Here is a 27,259-nt window from a genome sequence, read left to right as displayed (position 1 = left end):
ATGTTTCCTTTATTTCTTCAAAATAAAGTGTGGCCTGTCTGAGCTAGCCCTTGCCTAGCTGTCCAATGCCATCCCCAGGGATACCCTTCCCCCACCCCACACCAACCTGCTTATACCTCCTTGCTCCAGGCCTTTGACAAAGCATCGTCTTTGTCCTGGAGTGTCCTCATCTCCACCTAGCCACCTACCTACCTCCTACTCATTCTTCAGGTGAAATTCTGTGGTTCCCTCCCCTCTAAGACTGAAGCTGGCATTCCTCCTCTGCATTTGTGCTATAGCGTGTGCTTACTATAGCTGCTGAATGTCACTTCCTGACCTAAACTGTTCTCATTCATTTCCCTGTCTGTGCCCCTCACCAGATCATGAGCTCGGAACAGGGGCCATGGTTATTTTTCCTCACATAGCTCTAGTATTCAGCACCCCGCTGGGCATATAGTCAGCACTCAATGTTGAATGGATACAGATGGCAGATCAGGCCACTGCCTGTGAATAGCTCAACTTCCCTCTCCCCCTTAAATCTTGTCTGCCTCGTCATCTCTCCCCTTTTCTTTTCCTCCTCACTTCCCAAGGCTACGCTGATTCTGACCTCTCTGTTGTTCTCAAGACTGGAGACTAAATTGTCTCCTATTACTTTGATCCTGTGAATCCCCGGAACACTGTCTACTTCTACTTGGCTTACAATATGCTCCAGTTGCCATGATCTTAAAAAACACCATCCTTGTATCCCACTTTCCACCTTAAGAATTCCCTTCTCCTCTTTGCTCTTAAAGACTATCAATGACTACATGGCTCTCTTTTCAGCCTCTTCCGCCTTTGTGCAGCCTTCCCATCAGCTGTGGCTTCCATGGCTTTTACCTGTCTCTTTTCACTTCTCTGTCCTGAGCTCTCTTTTTTGTGTTATGTTTTCTCTCTGAGCAGCATTCAGTGGAGTCACAGCTACATTATGATGTAGATGGTGGTCACAGAAAGTATGAGTTACAACAGAGGCAGCAGGCATAGATGAGGATCCAACACATCATGCTGCCATGCACTGCAGAGGACTAAATGGAGGATCCCCAAAAGATCTGTCCATTCCTAACTCCAGGAACCTAGGAATGTGCCCTTATTTGAAAAGAGGGTCTTTGCAGATATAGTAAGGATCCTGAAATGAGATCATCCTGGACTCTTCACGTGGGACTGGAATTCGATGAGAAGTGTTCTTATAAGAGACATACAGAAGACAGAGGCAGAGATTGGAGTGATGCGGCCACAAGCCAAGGAACACCTGGAGCCACCAGAAGCTGGAAGAGGCAGGAAGGGTCCTCCCCTAGAGCTTACAGAGGGAGCCTAGCCCTGCCAACACCTTGATTTCAGACTTCAAACAGAATATTTTGTGGTAATTTATTAGAGTAGCCACAGAATATACATATATGCATAAATAAAAACAATGGGCCTAGGCCCTAACTCTGCCACTCCTGCTCCTCTAAGTCGCGAAGAGGTGGCCTTATGGTCTCCCTTGTAGGGCAGTACAGCTGCACAGAGGGGGAAAGGCCCAGGGAGATGGCAGACTGAGGGCTGTGGACCAGGCTGCAGGGGCTCACTCACACAAGCGATCTTCAGGAGATTCCAGAGCTCCTTCTGTCGCTTTTCCTGAAGCCGAACAACAGTCTTCTCATCCTCATTCATTAAACTCACCACTTCTTCCACCTTGGGCAACAATTCCAGAGCCTTCTGCTTGCAAACCACAGTTTTACTGTAAAGAATAAACAAGACAAAGTCCAGTGGCATTTGGGTTGGAGAAAGTGGGAGAACATAATCCCTGGTGATTACGAATCCAGTCAGCAGCTGTGGATATTTTCTTCACGTGGATAAATGCATCAGAATGGAGTGAAGAAATGGCCTGACACAGCCTTGCTGCTTCTTCACATTCCACCTCGAGTAGGAAAGTCGGGGCTTATACCTGAGCTGTGTATAAATCACTCGCACTTTCTTCTCAAAGGCTTGGATTGCCTGAAGTAGCAGTCGCACCATTTCCTGGCTGTCACCCTCAGTTCGCTGGTCTGGAAAGAGGAAAAGAACTGCACAGTTCCTACAGGTGGCTGGCAAAGAGGACCAATGTCTCACACCTGAGATACCAAGGGACCCAAGGCAGGCATAAAACCACACTTACCTCTAGGTTTTTCCCTGAGTCTCCTGTAAAGCTCCCTCGCTTGCTCTTCTCTGAAATATACAAAAAAGAAGCTCTGTCTAGATTTGAGGCCACATTAGAACATCTTAAGCATTGATAAGCTGATTCCTGCCAGTAGATTTACTGATTTCTAGAAGTAAGGCTGGCAATATGTCTTGACTGGAGAAAATAATTATTCCTGGTGATATTATAGGTGATGTCTATAATAAGGGCATGATCACTCTCATTATCAACTATCTCCAAGGTTTAATTAGAAAGGATCTTAAGGAAAGGAGTCTCCCCTTTGTCCCTTGGAATTTCTGGCTTCTGCAATAGTGGTTCCAGGTGCCATCCCTGGATCCGAGCCCGGAGAACAAGGCTTCCTTTTGAAAACACAAGACCAGGGTGGACACAAACTCCTATCCCTTTTTCCCCTTAACACAGTGAGATAGGCTGATATTTTCAGAGGTGATTTTCATTTGAAAACTAGAGGAGAATAAAAGTTTAAATGATTCAAGAAAATATAGGGTACAAATCATCAGATTTCTGATGTTCTGGCTCCTGGTCCTGAGAATCCTAGTAAAAGCATCAGAGGACACCATTGAGCCCAAATGGGATAGTTTGTGAGAGGCTGATGTGCCTGCCTGCCTCCTTCCCATCTGCACCGTGGGGGCTGTGTGAGACTTCCTTCAGGCAGGACTGCTCTACTTGGGTGCCTCATCCTCTCTTGGAGCCAAGGCCAAAGTCCTGATAAAGACTCAAATGAACGGCTTCCAGATCTGAACTTCTAAGAGTTTCCAGGCGTCTCTGTCTCTGGGCCAGTTTCTGCTTTTCAAGCTACACATGGGACAGGGTGAGCTTGACGAACAGTGACACCTGATACCATGACAAAGGCTCCTTGCAGTATAGCCTTTATATTTTACAAATTACTGCTCTATGCATTAGCTCAGTGGTCGGCAAACTGCGGCTCGCGAGCCACACGCGGCTCTTTGGCCCCTTGAGTGTGGCTCTTCCACAAAATATCACGGCCTAGGTGAGTCTATTTTGAAGAAGTGGTGTTAGAAGAAGTTTAAGTTTAAAAAATTTGGCTCTCAAAAGAAATTTCAAACGTTGTACTGTTGATATTTGGCTCTGTTGACTAATGAGTTTGCCGACCACTGCATTAGCTGAACTGATCCTCACAACTTTGGGAGGTGAGACAACTTTTCTGGCCACTAAACAGATATGGAAACTAAGGCTCAGATCATCTCTGGAGCTTGCCGAGATGATTCACTGGGGGTCGGGGGTGCATGCTCTACAGAAGAACAATCTCACGAGCTTCCATAATAACCACACATGTTCCCAACACACATACAGAAACTCTAGTTGGGGCACATGCATGTGTTAGGGACATTGTGTGATCCCCGCCCAGTTGGTACTCACAGGTCATCCAGTGTCCCCCCCTGCTTCCGACCCATTGGGCTCCTCTGCAAGTCCACAATATCCGTCTGCAGTGCCATCATCCGTTCCACCAGATGTTTCACTTCATTCTCCTGATGAAAAAGCTGTGCTAATGTCAACTGACATAATAAGAGTATTCTGAGACGCAAGATTTTTGGGGGAAACCCTTCAAACTGATTGTAGACTCTCAAGTGACTCGCTAGAAGGAATATGGACTTTGGAATCAGAATGAGCTGGCTTTGGATCTTGGGTCTACCACTTTCTGTGTGACCTTTGGGCAAGTTACTTAACCCTTGATCTGTAGTTTCCTCCACCATAAAATAAGCTTCTAATAGGGCTGTTTTAGGGGTCAGATAAGTATCTGGCATGGTGCCTGGCATATAGAAGATGCCCTATGCACAGCGTGCCCCCTGCTTTCTCTTAATTTGTCCATCCAATGCCATCCCATGTGGGGGGCCTGGATTCCTTTATTTCACAGATTATGTATATGAGTGCCCATCTCTATGGTTAAATAATGTGTTATCTATATATATATTCACCTTTAAGCATTCATTCAGTATTGATTTACAGAAACAAACATTAAAAAACAGAGGTGAAGGTCCTTGCCCAAGGTCACAGGGGAAAATGGTGGAAAAGTCCAAGAAAAAGGCCAGAGCCCAAGGTCTTCAATTTGTGTGAGGGTCACTAAGTAATACTTCCCCTGCCTTCCCAATTAACATCTTCAGTGGCATTTGATCTACACTGTCCTAAGACCCTCTGTCTAGACCTTTTCTTTCCTATGGATTTAATGTCCCAATAAAATGAGGCAAAAACCTTTGACTAGACAGAGTGTTGATTATTCATTCATCCAAGGCCCTTTCTAATAGGAAGATGTCTAGGCTTCCCCCCAAGGATACTTCACACTTTGCTCCTTATTCAAATCTGGACCAGCTCTGTCCATATGCATAGCTCCTGGATCTGCCACAGTGAGGCCCCCTTTAATGGCTATTCTTCCAGCTTCTTTCCAGCAAGTTCTAGTTAAAATCAAAGAGCATGGCGAGGAAAACTTGAGTTCTCACATACAAGATCGGCCTAGTGTTTGACGAGAAAGTGGAAAATGGTAGAGAAAAGCCTCAGTAAGGATATAAACCTAAAATGAGTCTCCTACCCGCCCACAGAGCTCCACAGCCTGTTCCATTTCCCTCCAGGCCAGCAGCAGTTTATCTGATGCTGGAAAAAAAAATGTAGGGGAAAAAATGAAAAACAAAATGAAGACACCACAAAACCAAAACAGAAACAAGCAACTCGATTATAAAAGGATCAAAGAAACCTCAGGAAGAGAAAACAAGAATGAAATGGTCTCTCCAAACTCATTGCAAAGAGTACACTCACTGATCCCAAACTCAGTTTGCTCACTATACTTCTCCAGGTCAATCTGGATGCTGGTCTTAAAGAAATCCAACTTGGCCTTGAGCTGCTGAGACATGGAGGCCATGGAATTCTTCATCTTGGAGAGGCAGCTGTTATTCCGGAGGAGATTCATCCTGTAGGGACCACAAGAAACAGAGCCTTCAGGCATCTTTGGATCCAAATACCATTTCCTGTACAATAACAAAACTGCCTCAAATGCCAAGGCAGATCCCTGCTATGATTATTATAAGAGCAGCCACTAATAACCATCAAGTCAATTTCCTAGTCCTCAGCAATGTATGAGGTCCTGCACCAAAATTGGAATTGGACAGAGTACTACACAAAGGACCAATAATCCAAACTAGTCATAACCTGGGGAAAAAGTCAGGCAGTCCCTGGTATGACAATCAGGGGAGTGTTGCTGACCCAAATTGCAATGAGCTCCTCCATGTTCTAAATTCTGCCCCCAGTTCAGCCAGCCCAACCCTCCATTTATGCTCCTGTTCCATGAGCTGACCTCACCCTGTCATGTCTAAAAGGGTCTTCCTCCATCCAGTCCAGTTGACCACGTCCTGCCCATCCAAACCAGTGTCTCCCTAACAGTTGCTTCTGGGCCCCTGCCTCCGCCACCTCCCTGTGGCAAAAGCCACCAAGCAATTTTAAATAAGTCAAATCCAAAACGCCTGGCATAGTACATGGCAGCTCGCTGTCCCTGCTGCAGCCGGTTACAGTCCTCCTTCAGGGTTTGGATGCTGTGCCAGACCTGGCCCCACACTTTCCGCAGCTGGAAGAAAGGCAGGTTCCTCTTGGGCTCTTGAACTGGAACAGAGTCATATACAATTGTCAGAGAATTACTCCCCTACAATTAACCACATCCTGCCTTGCAACATCACTGGCACTTTCACATTTGAAGAAGTTATATAACTACTATGTTATTATAGAACTTTTTGGGGTGCTGTGCCTGGTTAGTCTCTCATATACTTTTGTACCCCATTAGAGAACAAGCATGCACTAGTCAATAAACAGCTTTAGATTTGATTTGAAGAAAGACTTTGTGAATCATGTGGAGATAGTCATATGTACACAGGCTCATATATTTTCAATAGAAACTTTTATGCTCACAATATTTAAGGTCATATGAAGCTTTTTAAAAATGCAGCTTCAACCAGCAGTCCTGGAAGATGACTAAACAATAATCCTAGAGATCTCTAAGCCTTTGGACACTTGATCTGTTTATTCTGTGTGTGTGTGTGTGTGTGTGTGTGTGTGTGTGTGTGTGTGTGTGAGAACAGGATTGGGAGATACATTAAAATGTCCATCACCCTGGCTGGGTGGCTCAGTATGTTGAAGTGTCATCCCATACACCAAAAGGTTGCAGGTTTGATTCCCCATCAGGGTGCATACAGGAGGCAACTGACCAATATTTCTCTCTCACATCCATGTTTCTCTCTCCCTCTCTCCCTCGCTCTCTCTCTCTCTCAAATCAATAAAAAACCATGGACATAGACAATAGTGTGGTGAAGGCCAGGGGAGGGAGGGCAGGCAGTGCAGGGGCAGGGTAGAGGGGGTCAATGGGAAAAAAGAGGGACATCTGTAATACTTTCAACAATAAAGATAAATTTTTAAAAAATTACCCCTAAATAAAAACAATAAAAAATAAAATCAATTAAAAAATAAACACACATCCTCATCTTCACTGGTGTGGCTCCATTGTTAAGCATTGACCCATGAACCAGGAGGTCACGGTTCAATTCCCAGTCAGGACATATATCTGGGTTGTGGGCTCAATCCTCAGCAGGGGACATGCAAGAGACAACCGATCAATGATTCTCTCTCATCACTGATGTTTCTATCTCTTTTTCTCTCTCCCTTCCTCTCTCTGAAATCAATAAAAATATATATATTTTTAAAATCCTCAGTTGAAGATTAAAAACATTTTTAAAATGTCTATCTAACAGTCATATAATGGAATAATACTACATAGGCATTTTAAAAATAGGCAGCAAAAGAGGAAAAAAATTTTCCAAAATATATTGTGAAGTGAAAAAAGGCAGATACAGAACAGTACATATTGTATGCTACCATTTGTTTCATGGGGAAATGAAGAAATATATAATCATTTATAAATGCATAGGTAGAATACCCCTGGAAGGTTAACTCAAGAATTTGATAGTAGCAGTTTCTCTGGAAGAGGCTGAGGGTACTGGGGAGAGAGGAAGGCTTATTTTCCACTCTATATGTTCTTGCATCTTTTGATTTTTTTGGTGTATGTGGATGTATTCATTATTAAAATATAAATAAACTCAAAAATAAATGAAATGGCCACCTGATTCAAGGTCAGTGGCTTGCAGGCAGTGTTCTCTGTCTGTTTCAAATTCTACCCAGAGGCTGACATTAACTGAAGACTTCCTTTCCTCTTTTTTGGCTGGGCTACTCCTCACATGTCCCTAGTAAAGAAGGCTGCCCCGAGGACAGGGTAAGCTGATCTTGGTTGTGGACCCCTGTGCTGGCCCATGTCTCTCTGTCCTGCCTTGTCCCAAGCATTATAAGTGATTATTTAAAACAACAACAACAAATAACCACAATGATGTTCTTACGGATACAGCTGACACTTTCAGGTTGGGGCCGTGGGGAGATCTGAGTCTCATAGGTGACTTTACTGTTGTCAAAAAGAAAAACGAGATCCATGTCCAATGTGCGGCCCTCATTGAGCTGCGAAGGGAAAAGAACAAAATGAGATTTCATGAATCCAACCCCTCCTTTACCTAAGGAATAATGAAGATATTTCAGAGTGTTTCCCACTGTTTACCAACGGCATCATCTTCAGCCAGCAAGTACTAAGCACCCAACTGGCCTCTACTTCCTTTTCCTGTTCCTTTTCCACTTATTTATCCCCTGTTCCTTTTCCACCTCATTTGCAACTTATTACTTCCATTTTATTCTGTAATTGTCTTTTAGGTGCAATTTAAACATTTGCTATCTCCTTTTCTCTCCAGTGATTGTTTCTTACATGTTAACTTCATCAGTTTTGTGGGGGCAGGGACCATGTCTTGCATTGCTGTGGTTGTCAGCACAGTTCTGTACACAAGAGGTACATCATAAATAGTTTCGGTTGACTTGGAAAAACGAAGCATCACGTTGACAACGAAGGCAAAATAAAGGCACTCTAAGTGATCTGGAACTAACAAGACAGGTGTGGAGTGATTGGTGTCTCCTATCAGGACACACAGGGGATCTTGCATTCCAACTTAAAGAAAACAGGCAGGTGTCTTTGTGATGAGCAGAACTGATTAAGTAGAGCTAAAATCTGAATGCATGATTATTTTCCTTGCAGGCAATGTCAGGGTAAAACAGGGCATTCTGCAAGAAGCCCAGGGCTCACCTTCCCGTCTGAAATACACTGAGTGGCAGGCTTGTCGGGGATCAATGCCAGACCGGCTTCTTGCAGCAGCTCCTGGTCCTCCTCAGGGATTCCTGTGTCCTGCCGAATTCTGGCCTTTAAGCTCTGCAGACTCTCGTCTTCTGACACTGGATAGGTGTGAATGGTGCCTGTGACCATGTTCAAGATATGAACCAGCTGCAACACAACCCAGATGTTATTGAAAAATCCCAACTTTACAGAGATGCCCATCTCTGGATCCTTGGCTACTCCCAACATTTCCCAGCCACACAAAGCAAGGGCCTCGCTTGAGGGCCATGGTATATATACTTGTTGGTGTCCCTCGTTAGGGCGTCATAAATGTTGGCGCCCCTCATTAGGGCACCATAATTATTGGTGTCCCTGTTTGGGCCACCATAATGCTAGGGTTCTTTTCCCAGCCTTACAACGAGTTCAGCATTCTGGAGAAAGGGGCTGCGCGTAGATGATTAAAAAGGAGTCCAAGGACGAAAGGTAGTTTTGAAAGGCATTGGGGGTCAGAAGAGCTTCAGCTGAAGGGAACTGAAGACTCTACCTTGACCAAGGACCCGTGCTTTTTTTCAACACGATTTATCCTAAGGCAAGGTGGATATATACACTTTAAAGGGTACGATATCAAAGGATATACAGAAACATTGTCAGTTTGGGGAATAGCCTACAGCTGTTCAGGTGTTTGGCCAACAGGAGGCAATAAAATGCCCTGAGCTGTCTGGCAGCAGACAATCATCCTATTCAGGTTTGGGGGAAGTGCCTTTTAGCCGTTTCCAACAGGTAAATTAATTTGACTCAACCCTGTTGAGCTCCACAAGCTTCACCAACCTTTTGGTAAAACTCTTGTAATTATTACATGCTGGAATTGATTCTCGGCATATACTCTAGTCTTTAATATTCATGTTTGTTCGTAGCTACAACTTTATGACCTACGTCAGTCAGCTCGGGTTCTATCCTCTTACTTATGTAGAGAGATATTCTCATAGCAGCCTAAATTTCCCAAATGGTCAGGTGGCCCATGACCTGTTTTTTAATGAGTATTTCTTTCTCATAAGAACTGCGTGTCCCATGGAAATCTGACCTGTTGCCTCCATGCTCACCTTTAAGTTTAAGATGTCATCCAGGGCCTTGAAGCAGCCATTGGGCCCATACCCGGGGTCAGTGCCCCTTTGCCGGGGGTGCCACATTAGCATCAGCTGCAGCCACTTCTCCAGTCGCTGCAACAGGATGCTGAGAAGAAGAGGAGCACAATGTAGGAGGAGACACCTCTAATGCAAATTTCAGGGGGCCTTAACATGGGAATTGAAAAGCACACACTCACATGCATTTCACCATTATACACATGGATGACAGCCAAAGAAATAATCACTTAAAATGAATTAATCTGAGAGAAAAAGTAAACATTTCCAACTAACTTAATTATTCAGGTGCTTAATTATCCCCTCTCCTGGTCTGCTAAAACACCTCCTCAAAATTAGGGATTTCTCAGCAGATGGGTCAATAGGCTGATGTCCCACTGGCTCTGTGAGAATGAACTAAGCTTTTTAAATGCACTTTATAGGCGTGCCTGACCTCCAGGTGATCTCCACACACAACCTGGAACCCTTGCTGCGGGAGTTATTTTGTTAATCACCCCGTCAAAGGTTCACACGACAAAGGTCACTCCTTCCCTTGGCACTGCAGGCCCTCCACAACCTGCCCCCTGTAAGGTCTCAGCTGACCTCTCACCATCCCCACGAAAGCCCTTCATGAAGCCAGTACTGCTACTGATTGATTCCCTAAACATGCCTTTGCTCTCCCCAAATTTTTCCCCTTTGAACTTCCTTCCTCTTTATACATGTCCTGAACATCTTTCCAGATCCTTCCACCAAGTTCTAGCTCAGCCAAAGTCATTCCAGATAGCTCTCATCCACACAATACATCTCCCCATCCTCTATATACTCACAGTAATGGTTATCCATGCTACTTGTGGATAATGTGACTGCCTTCTAGCTTGCTTTTGTATCATTCCCCAATTCTGATATTATTGTTTAATTGTTCATATTCTGACTCTAAGACCAGAATGCAATGCTGTTCAAACTACAAAGTTTATTTGTTGGCTACTACACAGTACTAGGTTACATGAGCAATGCAAGGAGAAATATTCCCTACCCTCAAAAGGCTTACAGGTGAGTAGGAGATAAACTCAATGCAAAACCAAATGTAACACAAGATTGAAGCTACTAATCGTAATAAAAGGTACATATGAATTGTTATGTGAATTTAGAAAAGAAGATTTCTAGATGGGGCTAGGGCTGGGAATCCACCTAAGTTTAAGATTGAGATGGATTATGTCCAGTTTTTATCATAGGATGATATCCTGATAACCCATTTAAAAGCTATCAGATGTCACCTCAGACATCTATTTCAAAAAGAGGGAAAAAATTTGTTGAAGAAAAATGCTACTGTACCTTACCTGTTAAGATTATTGGGGTAGGGTAAAGAGCTCGAAAACTTCACCGCTCCATTCAAGTCTTCAAAAACAACGATGTCCATCTCACTCTTCTGCCGGACTTTGGAATGCCTGCAGACATGCATTCTTGTTACTCACAGCCCTTAACTCACTTCAGCCCTTAACTCACTTCGTGGCCAGGAGCCATTTGACACCTGTAACATGTCACTTTACAACCATGAGGATACCCCCAGGTCACTATTTAATCTCTTCAGGTAATGGTCAGTGCACGTCTATCTTGGTAGGAAGGACCCTGTGAGCATTTACTAGTAAGAATGATGGTATTGCCTGAATGAGTAGAGTCATGAACTCTCCTGTGCCCAGAGTTCTGCAGTTGGAGCTGCTGACTCATTTCATCCTCGGCCCGTCCTTATCATTTTCTCTGATTTAAAACTCCCATGTTTTGATGGAGGATACAACCGAGACTTCCAAACCATGACTATGCACATATCACATTTACAGGAAATATGCACAACACATGCACTTCCCTCTAAACGTGTATGGCTAAACATTACTTACAAGGGTGAATGAACTCTTACAATTCCCAATTTAGAGAACTTATCAATGCACCTGGAATAGTTTTTAAAGGGGAAAAAAATGAGCCCTAGCTGGTTTTGCTCAGTGGATAAAGCGCCGGCCTGCGGACTGAAGGGTCCTGGGTTCGATTCCGATCAAGGGCACATGCCTGGGTTGTGGGCTCGATCCCCAGTGGGGGGCATGCAGGAGGCAGCGGATCAATGATTCTCTCTCACCACTGATGTTTCTATCTCCCTCTCCCTTCCTCTCTAAAATCAATAAAAATATTTTTTGAAATGAAAGAAAAAAATTAAAATCCAACCAGTTTCAAATCTTCTTGGTGATAAGGATAATAATTTGAATAATGCTTCATAGCTAAGCAAGTCCTTTGACACTGAACACACACTTCCTTTGCCATAATAACCGCATGTGGCAGACACTATTTTTAGACTCCCATTCAGTGGTAAGGAAATAAAGATCAGGTGATTTACCCAAGGTCATACAACTACAGAATGGCAGAACTGGTAACTCAAATCCAAAGTCTGGTGTTCTTTTGAATGTCTGAACCTTTCCTTTCCAAAAACACCTGGGAAATTTAAATAAAAAGTATTCCCATGAACACTTCTCATTAGTAAAGGGTGAACTCGCCTATCTGGAGCTCAAGGGAAACCTCGAAGAGGTGGCAGATGGCCGAGGCTGGTGGCTTACAGCTCTGGCTGAAACTGACTGTTGTAAGTCAGGTGCACCAAGACTCTTCATTACATTCAAGTGGGATTGTCCTCTAATAGAATACTTAGTCTGTAAACGGGAAATTATAAAAATAGAAGGACATAGTAAATAAAATGTATTGCAAAGTAGCTTTATAATCAAATTACAAAGCTGAAATTACATTTGTCCTGAAATTACCATCTACCTGCCATCTGAGATGAGAGTGAAATTTTAAGAGTTGTTTGCGGCTTTACAAAGCAGATGAGACAGGCGCTTCTCACACACTAGTCCACTGCACAGCTCCTTATTGGGCTGAGAAATCCATTTGAAAGTGGTCACCTGGCCTTCCAGCACCAATGAGGAGAGTTCTAGGAATCTGATTCTGCAGACAACAGACTTACTAGGAAGATGATGAGCCATTAGGAATATATTTTCAAAGAGCACTTGTTCTTCCAGTTCTAATGGATTTTAACTGATTTTGTTATAAATACTAGGAAAGGTCAACATTTGAACTGAAGAAATGCAGTAATTCTTTGGTTAGTTAGAGACACTGCAGCTGTACAGATACTTAAAATTTTTTCCATAATGGTTACAGAATAAGTTGTAACTATAAATTAATTAGCTAATTCCTCAATATTCAGAACCTGTGCAAATCAAGCATTACTTGTTTTTAAAATAAGCCACCAAGGGAGGGCGTATTTTGTCATTTCACAGGGCTCCTCAAGAGCAGGGCCTTCACCTCATGCATGTTTGCATTTCCAACATCTGGTGTACAAAGCTTGACTTGGACTGCCATCACATGCAAAGGCTCTGAAACAAATTTCAAAGGCTACATCTTATTCTCATAAATAAGTGTTCTCATGATAAAAAATACCTGTTTTTGAAAAAGTTCATTGTTTTTAATACTTCCAGAAAGGTAGAAAAATGACAACAGCCAGTGTTGGCAAGGGTGTGGTGAAAGGGACAGCTTTGTATGTTCCTAGTGGAAACAGTACTTATATAACCTTTCTATTGAGTATTTTGTTGCTACACATCAAAAACCTTTAAAACATGTATAATCTTTGATCTTTTGCTTCCATTTCTAGATTTGTCCTAGGGAAAGTTAATTGTGAATATACAAGAATTTCCCTACAAAGATGTCATCTTGGTGGGGGTTATTTTCAGAAGTAAAAATTATAAACCAACCATGCTTCTGGTAATGGGGGAGAAGCTAAATAAGCTGTAGAACAGCCACGCAGTAGCACACCAAACAGACATTACAAACAACAAGGAAAAACATAAAGCATTTTCAATACTAAGTTTGAAAAGCAGGTTCCATGAGAATATGTAATTTATTTGTGTGGTGTGGGGTTTTTTTAAATATAACACACACACTGAAGAGCCTGGAGACACACAAAAATGTTCATAGTGGTTGTTTTCGAGGCGTGTGAAAGAAATCCTCACCACGTAAAACTGCTTTAGGAGCACATACAAGACAGAGTTCATATTATGCTACCATTGAGGTGAAAAAAGGGGAGAAACACGTTAACAAACAAACAAATACAAGCCAAATTTCCCTGTATATGTATGAAACATCCGTGGAAACATACCAAAAACCAATGATATCGTGTGCCTGTGGGGAAGGAAATCAGGCTGGGAGACCAGTCTGATGTGACTTGCACTGTATACTCTTTTAGACTTTTTGAAGTTTGAACCATGAAACATTACTACTCCAAAAACTAAAAACTGAAAACAAAAAATCTGAGCCACAGTAGCATAATTTAAATTAGTGTGTGGCCTCTCAAGGAGCAATTCTGAATGAAACCTAACTAATTTAGGGGAATATTAATTTTTATTTATTTTTTAAATATATTTTTATTGATTTCAGAGAGGAAGGGAGAGATAAATATTAATGATGAGAGAGAATCATTGATCATCTGCCTCCTGCACGCCCCTTAATGGGGATCAAGCCTGCAACCTGGGCATATGCCCTTGACTGGAATCGAACCCAGGACCCTTCAGTCTGCAGGTGGACACTCTATCCACTGAGCTAAACCGTCTAGGGCAGGAATATTAATTTTTTAAAATATATTTTATTGATTTTTTTACAGAGAGGAAGGGAGAAGAATAGAGAGTTAGAAACATCAATGAGAGAGAAACATCGATCAGCTGCCTCCTGCACACCTCCTACTGGGGATGTGCCCACAACCAAGGTACATGCCCTTGACCGGAATCGAACCTGGGACCTTTCAGTCCGCAGGCCGACACTCTATCCACTGAGCCAAACCAGTTAGGGCAGGAATGTTAATTTTTAAATTAGGCATTTCAGTAATGATTAACTTTTACATATATAATGATCAACACATTTTTATAATAAAAAAAGTTAAAGGGCATTTAAAAACTTAATTGTACCCTTTGGGTTTTTTTACTAGAAAATCTTTATTTGTAACTTATTTGGTTCATATTTTAAGCCACTTTCTTATAATTTTAAAACAAAAATGTACATTCAGGTTTAGTAAAAATTGTCAACAATAAATTTTCATGTAAATATTTCTCATTTGTCTTGCACACATATCCTTGCTTTGTTTACTAATACACAGCATTGTCAGGGTAAGTGCACACATTTACACAATGCTCTGTGAATGTATTGACTTGTTGCTACTGGATGGGGGGACAAAGGCCATTTGTATAGTATTATATTTAATGATGCTCACACTTGACAACTGCTCTACCTTTCTAGGTCTTTGGAGCTTGAACTGCCTACATGTTGGGTCCCAACAGGACTTGATCTCTGGAAGTCAGATCACAGATGGCTCAAGCCTAGCCTGGGAGCGCCCAGTGTGATGGGAACAGGTGAAGCAACATGACAAAGCAAAGGGACATACTCCTTCTTTCAGAAGACTCTCCCAGTCCCCACCCCCAGGGCTGTGGTCTCTCACTCACCACTGCACAGGCTGCCAGTTGGGGAGAAAAGGCCGGAAGCCCGTGATGCACTCGAAAGCCAAGGTACCAAAGCTCCAGTAGTCGACAGTCACTGTGTACTTCTGCTGCTCCAGCAGTTCCGGGGCCTGCAACAACACATGACAGAAACACACCTGAGCCACTGCAAGTGGGGGCAACCAGCCCTTCCGGTCACGCCCCACACTTTTCCTGGCTCCATCCAGGAGGTACTGGCATGCCCGCTCCAGGGTGAGCAGGTGACCGTGTTTAGGTGGTGGTATCTAGGATTTTTCTGTACCTCACTGACTAAAAAAGGGTATTTTTAGGTAGATCAGAGTACATCCTATGTCCTTCTCTTGGGCAAATGGGAAAGTAGACTACACACAACAAAGGAAAATGATACTGAGCTGTATATACCAAATGCATAACACATGCATTAAACGCTGGCCACGTCTCCTAAACTGATGTGTTTTATGACATGTGTACAATGAAAATGGAATATTTACAATCAGGCAAGAAAAAAGCCAGATACATGACTGCTGCCCACGTAGAGAGAGCTGTGGGGTGACCAAGGAAAGTGTGAAGCACAGGTGGGACCAGGCCCAGGCCTGGTGTCTGAGAGGAGACATTCCAAAAAGGACCATCACAAGCAAAGGCATGGAGGCAGGACTGTGTGTGGTCTGGCTGAATGTGTGACACTTACGGACGGACCAAGGAGTCAAACCACAGGGGAAAATTGGGGGACGGTCAGGTCAATCTCTGTGTCTCATTATGAACAGTTTTAGCTCCTGCAAGTGAACGATTTCACTGAGCATCCTGGTCAGAGCATGGGGGTCCTCCCCTTCCCCCGGAATGCTGCTGAGTCAATTAGGATTCCCGAGGACACTTAGCAGGACCTGCATAATTACATTATGTGGACACAAGTGCCTTACCATAGCCCCCCGCCCCCCCGCCGAAACCTCTCTTCCATAGTGTAGGTGATAAGCTGATGGAGCCCACACCCTAATTAGTAGGATAAGTAGAAAGTATAAATGCACTCAGAAAGACTTAGAATTTCTTTTCTTTTTTTTAATTTAAGAACTAGAAAGAATATTTAAGTTCATCCAATCCAGTGGTGTTCAATCTTTTATTGCTTTTGTTTTTTAAACTGCAGGCTCCTTTATTCGATCAACATTTTGCCGACACAAGCAATCTATTACCAAGTCTTGCTAAGTCTCTTGCTAAGCACTGCTTACGTCATTTTCTACATCCTCACTGCTGCCATCAGCTCTGAACTGCCTATCACAATGTCCTCCTTACTACTTGCTCAAGATTTTACCCTTGTTCATTCTTCCCACCCTATCAAGAGTGATCTTTTCTAAAGGTAAACCTGATCTCTCTCCAACTTAAAATCCTTCGATGTCTCTCCAAATGTTTTAGGAGAAAGTCTAAAATCTTAAACCAGCTAACATGTCCCTGAATCGTCTGTCCTCTACTTCTCTCTCTCCAACTTCAACTCGAGGTACTCTCCCTTCTTCTCTAGATTCCTGTCTCACTTTCTGGTCTGCCAATGTACTATCCCTGGAGGGATTTCCTCTCCTTCCCCCACCTCCAGCCCCTTTTCACCAATTCAACCTTCAGGTCCCAGACTAAGTTAGGTCTTCCTAATAAATATTCTTACCCCTTTTCCTTTGCAGCACTTACCACAACTGCAATTTCTTAGTTATTGGTGTAAGTCTCAGGGTAATGCCTACTTTCTTGCTGAACTCTGAGCTACTAAAGGCCAGAGAGGTGCTTGTCTTCTTTCCCATTGCATTGCTGGCTCCTGGCACAGTGCCTGGCACAGAGCCTACACTCGATCACTATTTCTTGAATGAATGAATGACTCAAATAAAACCACAATATTCAGACCAAATAAGAAAGGGTAGGGACTCAGAGCTCAGATCTTCCTCAGTGGCCCCTGAAACACCTCATGGAAACTATAGTGTCCATAGACCAGTATGAATCTAATTTAAATTCTTATTTTCAGACAATGTAAGAATTCTTCATTTTTAGACAAAATACCGAAGCACAGAGGTTATTGGATCTGTGTGAGGGCGCATCAGCAGCCCTTTTGACATCAGAGAAGATGACCACATCCTTCCACAGGGTCTCTGCTGGCAGAAGTGCTGACTTGACCAGATAGATGATGACTCTGACCTCATACAACAATTCCTACGCATCTAGGAGACATCCAAGGAGCAGGCAAGACTGAGATGCTAGGAGGCGAGGATAGAGAGGAGCCCCACAAGTGTGGCCCTCAGAGAGAAACTGATCAGCAACCATATAACCCCATTTCTTACCAGGTACTGCAGGGTCCCCACAAAGGAAGTACAGAGACTGCCCTGGTCCAGTTCCTTGGCATATCCTAGGTCAATAATTTTGTGTATTAACTGAAAAAAAAAAAATAAAGGGAAGAGGAGAAATCTGAGGATTATTTCCAGGTGGTATTAGAGCCTAAGCTCCTATGAACACCAAATACACAGGAGAATGCCTTCACATGGTAGATTTAGGGCAGAAGGAAGCAAACATATGCTGGGAAAATGCTGGAAAAAGGCGTACTTTCTCTGTTGGTCTGTGACCAATCACCAGAGGAAAATCAACATTAAAAGGCCATGCACCAGCTCTCAACATTGCTAAACCTGGACTTTATGATGTGAAAGATGAGGCCGGTCTCTTCTCAGAAGTAAATACCTTCAGTTCTCAATTCTTAGAACCAATGACAAGTATGAGTATGAACTGAAACAATGAACTGATATCACAGGTCAGCCTGGAATGCTGGCGGAAGCTGTATCAGAGAGATTAAGGGGCCCACAATTGTGTTACTACATTCCTCTCAGCTGAGCCCCTGCTCATCACCCCCAGCTAAACAAACAGGGCCATGAGAAAGCACAGCACCGAGCCCCATGGGGAGGTTACCACCACACATGCAGGAGCGCCACTGGTGAGGCCACCAAGAGCTCTGTGGCAACCGCAGGCTGGACCAGGCTCCACCGGCAGGTGCCAGCTCCAAATGCCTCTTCTCAGCCCCACCCAGAGTCAACTTAGAGCTGGTTCCCATATTAGCATCAAAAGTGGACGTTCTCAAACAAATGGAAACAAAAAGTCTATTTCCAAGAAGTGCTAGTCCCAAAGGTTGGGGCTGAGGTGGGAAGAAAAACATTGTTTTCCTTATCAGATTCCTGCCACTTGGGCCATTAACAATGTGATCCATTCAAACTTGCCTCAACCTGCAAGCCAGAGCTCTTTGCTGAATTTTGTTTCAGATCAAAAAGCAGTCCCAGAGAATCAAAGCAAATTTAAACTCAAGGAAACGCAAATATAAACAAACATGCAGAGCTTGTTCCTCTTCCACCAGAGCCACTTTCCTGTGACTTTCCAAGCCCTAGGAAGGTCACTCACTCTTTGCTCTCCTTGCTGCAGGACGATGTTTTCTGGCTTTAAGTCCCGATGGATGATTCTGTTTTCATGAAGGTATCTAAGCGCAGAGGCTGAGAGGGTAGAAAGGGGAGGGAGTTTTCATTAAGCCTACAAAAACACTTTTCATTTCAAAATCGCCTGTGCTATGAGAAATGAGTATTGTGTGTGCCTGACCCACAGTCTAACTTCCAATGCACAGAAACGGTGGAGGGATGGGGCCTACACAGATGCCCCTCAGACAAAGTGAAGGGGACCTGGCTATGTGAGCAGAACTTGGACCACCACAAGAATCTAACTTTTTCACTCAAAGAACTCATAGCTTTGAATCCTTGAGGTCACCAACTACAGTCTAAATTGGCTTAGATCCACTGATTGTCCAAATGAAATGAAAAACTTGCTACTTTCAATGCCTAAAAAAATTCTATTCCATCTTGTTCTCTATTGTGTTAATTTTTAAAGACTTATGCTTCTTGTCGCACTTTCATTTTTGTTTTACTAAGTTTTATTAAAGAATCAAAGCAAAGTACAAGAGTACACTGTAATAACTGCACAAACACAACCTTGCACACAGGGATGGTGCTACTGTTGAAACTGAACTAGTGGCTAATCAGGGAGCGCTAATGTGCAATAACTTAAAATGTTTATTGATGGTTTCACAAAAGGCCTGTTTAGGTATATGACAAGAGTGTCAAGGTATCTATATATATAAAAGCCTAAGTGACCAAACGACCGGTCGACCAGTCGCTATGACACGCACTGACCACCAGGGGGCAAACGCTCAATGCAGGGGCTGCCCCCTGGTGGTCAGTGCGCTCCCACAGCGGAAGCACTGCTCAGCTGACCAATGGGTGCCAGACGCTGGGTTCACGGCTGACAAGTGCAGCTGCTGCGGTGGGAGCCTCTCCCACCTCCGTGGCAGTGCTACTGAGCTGCTGCGGCAGCAGCAGCAGGCACAGCGGGGCCAGGATGAGCGGATGAGCGGGAGCAGCGCTCATCTGCTTATGAATCGTAATGTAAATACCTGTGTTTTCCGATGGTCTTAGGTGACCCTGCTAGCGGTTCTCAACCTGTGGGTCGCAACCCACAGGTTGAGAACTGCTGCTGTAGAGCCTAAGACCATCGGAAAACACAGGTATTTACATTACAATTCATTAACAGTAGCAAAATTACAGTTATGAAGTAGCAACGAAAATAATTTTATGGTTGGGGGTTACCACAACATGAGGAACTGTATTAAAGGGTCGCGGCATTAGAAAAGTTGAGAACCACTGCCCTAAGGGGTCCTGGATTGCGAGAGGGCGCAGGCCAGGCTGAGGGACCCTAGTAATATAAAAAAGTGTGGGTTGATGTGTTCAAAAGCAGAAGATATGAAAGTTGAGACTCACTGTTTTTGGAACAAGCACACAGACTAAGACAAGGCCTCTGAAGCTAGATGTGAATGTCTCAGTGCAAATAGCAGGGCCTGAGCAGGTGAGATGCCCCAAGCAGCTCCTCATGAGGAGAAGAGCTCGGATTACACTGAAAGCCCCATTCTCTGTGCCCTGCTGATTGAGAACGATCACCAGGTCCTTAGTGAGGGCAGATGGCAGACTGGTCACTCAATCTACTGATTACTATTAATAGCTGTCTACTTTTATGCTTAAGCAACTGTACATAACAAACTTTAACCCTCATTTTAGGGCAGTCATTTATTCTCAGATATTTTTATCAACTTAAAGTTGGAAATTAAAGAAATTAAAGGTAGCTCGGCCAGCATGGCTCAGTTGTTGAGCATCGACCTATGAACCAGGAGGTCACAGTTCGATTCCCGGTCAGGGCACATGCCCAGGTTGCGGGCTCGATCCCCAGTGGGAGGCGTGCAGGAGGCAGCCGATCCATGATTCTCTCTCATTGATGTTTCTCTTTCTCTCTCTCCCTCTCCCTTCCTCTCTGAAATCAATAAAACATATATTTTTTAAAAAGAAATTAAAGGTATTGTTATATATAGTTTCTTGGACTGAGTTAAAGGGTCCAAACTTTTGTAGGCAGAATCAGTGCTTAAAAAACTTAGTTCAGCCTGACTGTGCTACATTTTACAAAACAGTACCTGAGGAGCATGATAAAATGAATCAAAATTGTCTGAAGCCAAGAGAACCTCATTTGATTTAAATCAGGTGGAAAACAAGAATTTGAGGTTAAGAAAAATACTTTTGCATTTGAAAGTTTATTTAAAAATCTAAACATCTAGTAATAGTGATAATACACACGTATTAAAATCGAAAACCACAACACAAGCATCAAATCCTAAAAGTTCATTTCTGATGTTTCAATTATAGAAAAGAATTCCTAGGACAGATGCTGCATACAGGAAAATGATAGCCTCCTTCTATTATCCTTGTTAGGATTGGCATCCAGGTATTTACCCCAGCCTTCCCTTAGCTCATGAGGTAGACGAATACATAACTGAAGAGTGTGTCACACCTGGAGTTCTCATTGATGAACTAGAATCCCAAAGCACAGATCCTGTATATTTTTTCAGATTTATAAACCACAAGTTAGGGGACAGATAGGACCAGCTAGACTTCCTTGTAGAAAAACAGGTTTATAAAGCTTGTGTCCATGAGTCTCTACTTACCACCCTCCAAATTCAAAAGGATTACTAAACTCCCTTGAGAACATTTCTGTTTGGGATACATTCCACAGAGAAGAAATGGAAAGATAAAAGGACCAAAAAACTAACAGAGATTAGAAGAGACTGAAAAGGCAGCCAGCAATTGGTGATTTAAGTTCGCAATGAGTAAGAAGGGCAACAGGATGTTCGTTCACTCATTAAAAATTGACCATGTTCCTACTATGTGCCAGTCATTTTGGTGTCACTGGACTTTCCAAATAAAACACATTAAAAGGCCAAGTGCGGACATGTGGAGAAAGATTCAGTCCAGCTAACGGTTTCTCAGCTAAAATAGTTCCTATGACTAATCAGCAAGGTGGTGAGGCAGTCATGCCAAGTGCTAAGAGAAAAGTGAAAAATAATTCTCTCATCCATTCAACTAGTAACTTATAAAGTGTCTTCTGTTTGCTAGGTGTTGTGGAAAATGTGCCAGTGAATGCTTCACTTACAGCACAAAGCCTGTTCAACAGGCCCCAAACCCAGAAGCCAGCCTTATTGCCAAGCACAGGCAGAGATCGTGTAACGACAGCAGAGATGACAAGTACCAAGTGAGTGGAGTAGGCAAAAGGGGAAAGGGAAGCCATGAGAGAAAAAACCACGGTGAGTGACGGATCAGGGAAGTCTCCATGGAAGGGGCAAAAGATAAAAAGGCACAGGGTTGTTGGGGAGATGCAGGAGCAGCATTCTCAAAGGAGGAGCATGTGCAAAGGCTACCAGGATTGAAAAGTGGATTTTCAGAGTCATGTACATGTGAAGCTGGCTACAGTGGGTTGGGAGAAATGCAAGGTTAAGAGGTTTGGCCTTGATCTAATGATGGATTATAAAGAAAGAAAGTGTCCTTGGGGAGAGAAACCAAGATGGCGGCATAGGTAAACACCTAAACTGCTGCCTCGCACAGCAATTTCAAAACTACAACTAAAAGACAGAACGGACACCATCCAGAACCACAGGAAAGCAGCCTGAGTGAAAATTCTACAACTAGAAGGAAAGAGAAAAGCTCACAGAGAATTGGAGGTACGGCAAAGGGGCTTTGTGCGCGCAGAGAGGAAGGGCGGCTGAGAGCCTGGCTGACTTCCTCTGGCGGAAGGGGGAAGGAAGCCTCCGACCGCACTGAACCCCAGTTCTGACTGCACTGAACCCCAGTTCTGGGCGAACCCCTGGGGACCCACGCTCTTACGGGGGGAGTCTGGACTCTCGGGCGGAGACTCGAGCTGGGAAAGGCAGAAGTCTGAAGGCGCACGCGGGCCAGTGCGCACAAAGGCTGCGGAGGTTGCCATAGGCTTTCCCTAGTGGAAGGGAGTCAGAGGATTCTGACTGCACTGAGCCCCAGTTCTGACTGCAGTGAACCCCGGTTCCAGGCGAGCCCCTGGGGACCCACGCTCTTGTGGGGGGAGTCTGGACTCTCGGGCGGAGACTCGGGAGCCGGGGAAGGCGGAGGACTGAAAGTGCACACGCGCACCCGCGCCGGTGCGCACAAGGGCTGCGGAGGTTGCTGCGGGCTTTCCCTGGTGGAGGGGAGTCAGAGGCTCCTGACGACACTGTGCCCCAGTTCTGACTGCAGTGAACCCTGGTTCCAGGCGAGCCCCTGGGGACCCACGCTCTTGTGGGGGGAGTCTGGACTCTCAGGCGGAGACTCGAGCTGGGGAAGGCGGAGGACTGAAAGCGCACGTGCGCGCAGGGGCGGGGCTGACAGGAAGCCAAGACTGAGGCTCCACCCCATCCAAGCTGAGCACAGAGGCTATTGCAATTTGGCAAGTCTAATCCTATAGGGCTGTCTCCAGCACCGGGCTTCTCCCAGCATAGACACAGCTGATCCTTACAGCCAACTGGCCTGGAGGTCAATTCTTCCCAGTGATACCAACAACAATAAAGACTTAATTACAACAAGGCTGTACACACAGTCCACAAAGGGGTGCACCAAGAGTGTCCACCTCAGGTTAACTGGGGAAGCAGACCCACTGGGCCATATTGGAAACCTAGCACAAATATCTACCTTACCAACTCAGGGAATCAGTGAAAATGCGGGGTCAAAGAATCAGATCACAAACGAAAGAAATGGAGGAAAACAAACGACTGGATATAGAATTCAAAACCACCGTTATAAGACTTTTTAAGAATATCCTAGAAAAGGCCGATAAATATAACGAGACCCTCGAAGATATGAAAAAGGACCAACTAGAAATTAAACATACACTGACTGAAATAAAAAATATTATACAGAGACCCAGAAACAGAATAGAGGAACACAAGAATCAAGTCAAAGAATTGAAATACAAAGAAGCAAAAAACACTCAACCGAAAAAGCAAAAAGCAAAAAAAAAAATCCAAAAAGTTGAAGATAATGTAAGAAGACTCTGGGACAACTTCAAGCGTACCAACATCAGAATTATGGGGGTGCCAGAAGAAGAGAGAGAGCAAGATACTGAAAACCTATTTGAAGAAATAATGACCGAAAACTTCCCCCACCTGGTGAAAGAAATAGACTTACAAGTCCAGGAAGCCCACAGAACCCCAAACAAAAGGAATCCAAAGAGGACCACACCAAGACACATCATAATTAAAATGCCAAGAGCAAAAGACAAAGAGAGAATATTAAAAGCAGCAAGAGAAAAACAGTTAATTACCTACAAGGGAGCACCCATACGACTGTCAGCTGACTTCTCAACAGAAACTATGCAGGCCAGACGGGAGTGGCAAGAAATTTTCAATGTGATGAATAGCAAGAACCTACAACCAAGATTACTCTACCCAGCAAAGCTATCATTCAGAATTGAAGGGCAGATAAAGAGCTTCACAGATAAGAAAAAGCTGAAGGAGTTCATCACCACCAAACCAGTATTATATGAAATGCTGAAAGGTATTCTTAAAGAAGAGGAAGAAGAAAAAAGTAAAGATAAAAATTATGAACAACAAATACATATCTATCAACAAGCGAACCTAAAAATCAAGTGAATTAAAAACCTGAGGAGCAGAATAATCTGGTGAATAAAATAGAATCAGGGGCATAGAAAGGGAGTGGACTGATAATTCTCAGGGGGAAAGGGGTATGGGGGTTCATGAAGAGAATGGACAAAAATCATACACCTATGGATGAGGACAGTGTGGGGGAGGTAAGGGCAGAAGGTGGGGTGGGAAAGGGGTGGAGGGGAGCTATGGGGGGAAAAAGGAGAAATAATTGTAATAATCTGAATAAAGATTTATTTAAAAAATAAATAAATAAATAAATAAAAGAAAAAAAAAACAAAAAAACAAAAAACAAATAATAAAAAAAAAAAATAAAGTCTTTCCTAAGGAAAAAAAAAAAAGAAAAGAAAGTGTCCTTTCACTTGTATGCATGCATATAAGCATAACCAATGGACGCAAGACACTAGGGGAGAGGATGGGGAGGGTTTGTGCCAGGGGTTAGGGGAGGCCGAGGGAAGGTCAATGGGGAAAAAAATGGAGACATATGTACTACTATTTGTAATACTTTAAACAATAGCATAAAATTTTTTTAAAAAGTGTCCTTTCAAATGAAAGATGGATTAATAAAATGGGGATAAGGAGGTGAGGTAGGAGGTCATTATAGTAATTTCCTATGACACAATTAGTGGAGGCAGTAGGAACACAAAGGGAAAGTGGGATTTACAACACAAAGGAAGGCTGAAAGGATTTGGACACTTTTAAAATAGGAGATTCAAAATTGGCAGGAAGATAGGACAAGTGCTGCAAGAGAGGTCAGAGTTGAACATGCAGATTTTGAAGATGTAATTGCTACAGATGTCATGAGAATGACCTGGCAGACAGAATACTGGGAAGTAGAGGGTGGTCAGTCCAGGGACAAATAGGATGGAGCAGAAATAAAAGAATGCATCAAGCAAAGCTCTGGGCAAAAGATGATGCATTAAGGGAGAGGGGAGAGAAACTGTGGGAAGTAGTCAGGATGGAATAATGGAGTGAACAGCAAGACTTTCTGGGGTGCCCAGGCCAGTGTGGCTTAGTTGGTTGAGAGTCGTCCAATGCCCAGAGAGGTCTCTGGTTCAATTCTGGTCAGAGCACATGCCTGGGTTGAAGGCTCAATCCCCAGTAGGGGACATGCAGGAGGCAGCCGACTGATGCTTCTCTCTAAAATCAATAAAAATATTTAAGAATATCCTAGAATATCCTAATAAAGACATTCTGGCCGAAACCGGTTTGGCTCAGTGGATAGAGCGTCAGCCTGCAGACTGAAGGGTCCCGGGTTCGATTCCGGTCAAGGGCATGTACCTTGGTTGCGGGCACATCCCCAGTGGGAGATGTGCAGGAGGCAGCTGATCGATGTTTCTCTCTCTCATCGATGTTTCTAGCTCTCTATCCCTCTCCCTTCCTCTCTGTAAAATATCAATAAAATATATTAAAAAAAAAAAAAAAGACATTCTGGGGTGGTGGGGCACAGATCCTCACCCCCCAACTTTGCAGGGGCCTGAACCCTCACCCCTTCTGAGGGAGGTCTCCTGCCCCATGGCTGCTTTGCTTCCCATGCCCAGCTCAAATCAGGACCCAGGTAACAGACAGAGACTTGGCTGACAGCAGCTGCCCTCTCACTGAAACAAGACTTGTTTGAGTTGTCTTGTACCCATGGTATGGGGAAGTGGGTTTTTGATATCTAAATCCAACCTAGCATCAGGAATGCTCAGGGCCTACTCAAGAAGGCAAATAATCCTCTCCACCTATATTTACAGGGTAAAATAAGATTGTTGATAGAGTATTAAATTTGACAGTAAAATAGTAGTCAAGTTCTCAGACTAATTTAAATTGGCTAAGTGAAATAAGTGAATATTCTAGAAAAATTAATGGTATTGGACAAAAAGCTGTTCCTAAAGTGTTAACTAAAATTTTTATTGGTAGTTCATCTCATGGTATAATTGCGTAACATGTAATGAACCTAAAGCAGTCATATTTTAGTGCAAAAAATTAAAATTTAAAAGCTATCAAGACTACATTATAAAATTTCCAAAAGCCTCCTAATATTTAAATCAAAAAAGGGGGACAGTAGAAGAATATCATGTAAGGAAAAATATCCTGTAAGTAAATTATATCTAGAAAATTTTTACTTTAGAAAATTAACTTTCATTTGTAATGCTAACAGCAAGACACCCATGAAAAACACACATGGTGTCAAAACAAGCCAAAGGAAAACCGTTTGGGCAAAAAATGAAAAAGGATCCCAAGTCAAATTTATAGAAAAGATTCCTTTATTAACTTTTGGTCGAGAATGTTTGTATATTTTTATAAAGCACCTCCAAGACCATGTGGATTCCTGCAACAGAGAGGAATTGACAGGTCTGCTCCAGCCATGAAGACAGAAGAAAAACAGTCCAGAGATGGAAGACGCTGACGATGCCTTGCCATACTAGCAGTCAGCAGCTGTGCATCGCTGCAGGTTGCCCAGGACCAAACCAGAGAGGGTCGGACCTGCATTACCACCATTTGTCCACCATCCAGAACTGGAATATCATTGCTGACATGTACACATAAGGAACTGTTTGACATTGAAATTGGAACTCAAAAGAACTGTTGGCCCAGAAAGACACTCACTACGGACTGATTCATTTGCCTCTCAGCATAACCCTTATTGCTTGTCCCATTTTTGGTTCTTATAAGTGTATTTCTAGTATCACATGATCTCACTCATCTAGGGGAAATAATGAACAACATAAACTGATGAACAAAAACAGACCTGGAGACAGGGAAGCATCGATGAGACTGTCAAACCTCAGGGAAGGTAGGGGAGGGTGGGGGTAAGGAGAAGAGATCAACCAAAGCACTTGTATGCATGCATATAAGCCTAACCAGTGGTCACGGACAACAGGGGGGTGGGGGCATTCGTGGGGAGAGGTTTGGGATGGGAATGGGGGGATGAGGACAAATATGTGATACCTTAATCAATAAAGAAATTAATTAAATAAAATAAAATAATTTAAAAAAAACATTCTGGGGTAACCATTCTGAACATCAGCTACCTGAATAATGAAAATGGAATATTTAAAGTTAGAATGGACCTTCTCTAAGGTCACCTAACCCAAATCTCTCTTTTATTATTTAAATTTTTTTTGTAGGCCCAGATAGTTTTCCATAAAGAGGAAATAGTCATATAAGTAGACTTAAAAAAAGCCCTCGCACAAGCAGACAGAG

General features: G+C 43.3%; 1 protein-coding gene across 9 annotated transcripts in view; it reads right to left on the bottom strand.

Annotated features, from left to right (window-relative positions):
• IKBKB (inhibitor of nuclear factor kappa B kinase subunit beta) overlaps positions 1-27,259 on the bottom strand; it is a 62,354-nt gene that overhangs the window by 10,462 nt on the left and 24,633 nt on the right. For 4 of the 9 annotated variants that reach the window (XM_080658885.1, XM_080658883.1, XM_080658884.1 and 1 more), the window contains exons 6-19: positions 18,439-18,527; positions 17,340-17,429; positions 15,022-15,146; positions 10,840-10,947; positions 9,485-9,614; positions 8,358-8,552; positions 7,573-7,687; positions 5,671-5,794; positions 4,958-5,109; positions 4,734-4,795; positions 3,569-3,678; positions 2,150-2,199; positions 1,940-2,039; positions 1,585-1,732 (exon numbers count right to left, since the gene is read on the bottom strand). In XM_080658885.1, coding sequence (XP_080515011.1) covers positions 1,585-1,732; positions 1,940-2,039; positions 2,150-2,199; positions 3,569-3,678; positions 4,734-4,795; positions 4,958-5,109; positions 5,671-5,794; positions 7,573-7,687; positions 8,358-8,552; positions 9,485-9,614; positions 10,840-10,947; positions 15,022-15,146; positions 17,340-17,429; positions 18,439-18,527 — 1,598 coding nt within the window. Of the gene's footprint in view, positions 1-1,584; positions 1,733-1,939; positions 2,040-2,149; positions 2,200-3,568; positions 3,691-4,733; positions 4,796-4,957; positions 5,110-5,670; positions 5,795-7,572; positions 7,688-8,357; positions 8,553-9,484; positions 9,615-10,839; positions 10,948-15,021; positions 15,147-17,339; positions 17,430-18,438; positions 18,528-27,259 lie in introns of all 9 variants that reach the window. The other 5 variants (XM_080658888.1, XM_080658890.1, XM_080658889.1 and 2 more) reach the window with 3 other exon arrangements.

Source organism: Plecotus auritus (genome assembly GCF_963455305.1).
Source record: "Plecotus auritus genome assembly, chromosome: 3".
In the NCBI taxonomy this organism is placed as follows: Eukaryota; Metazoa; Chordata; class Mammalia; order Chiroptera; family Vespertilionidae; genus Plecotus; species Plecotus auritus.
This window is presented reverse-complemented; position numbering and strand designations above follow the sequence as displayed.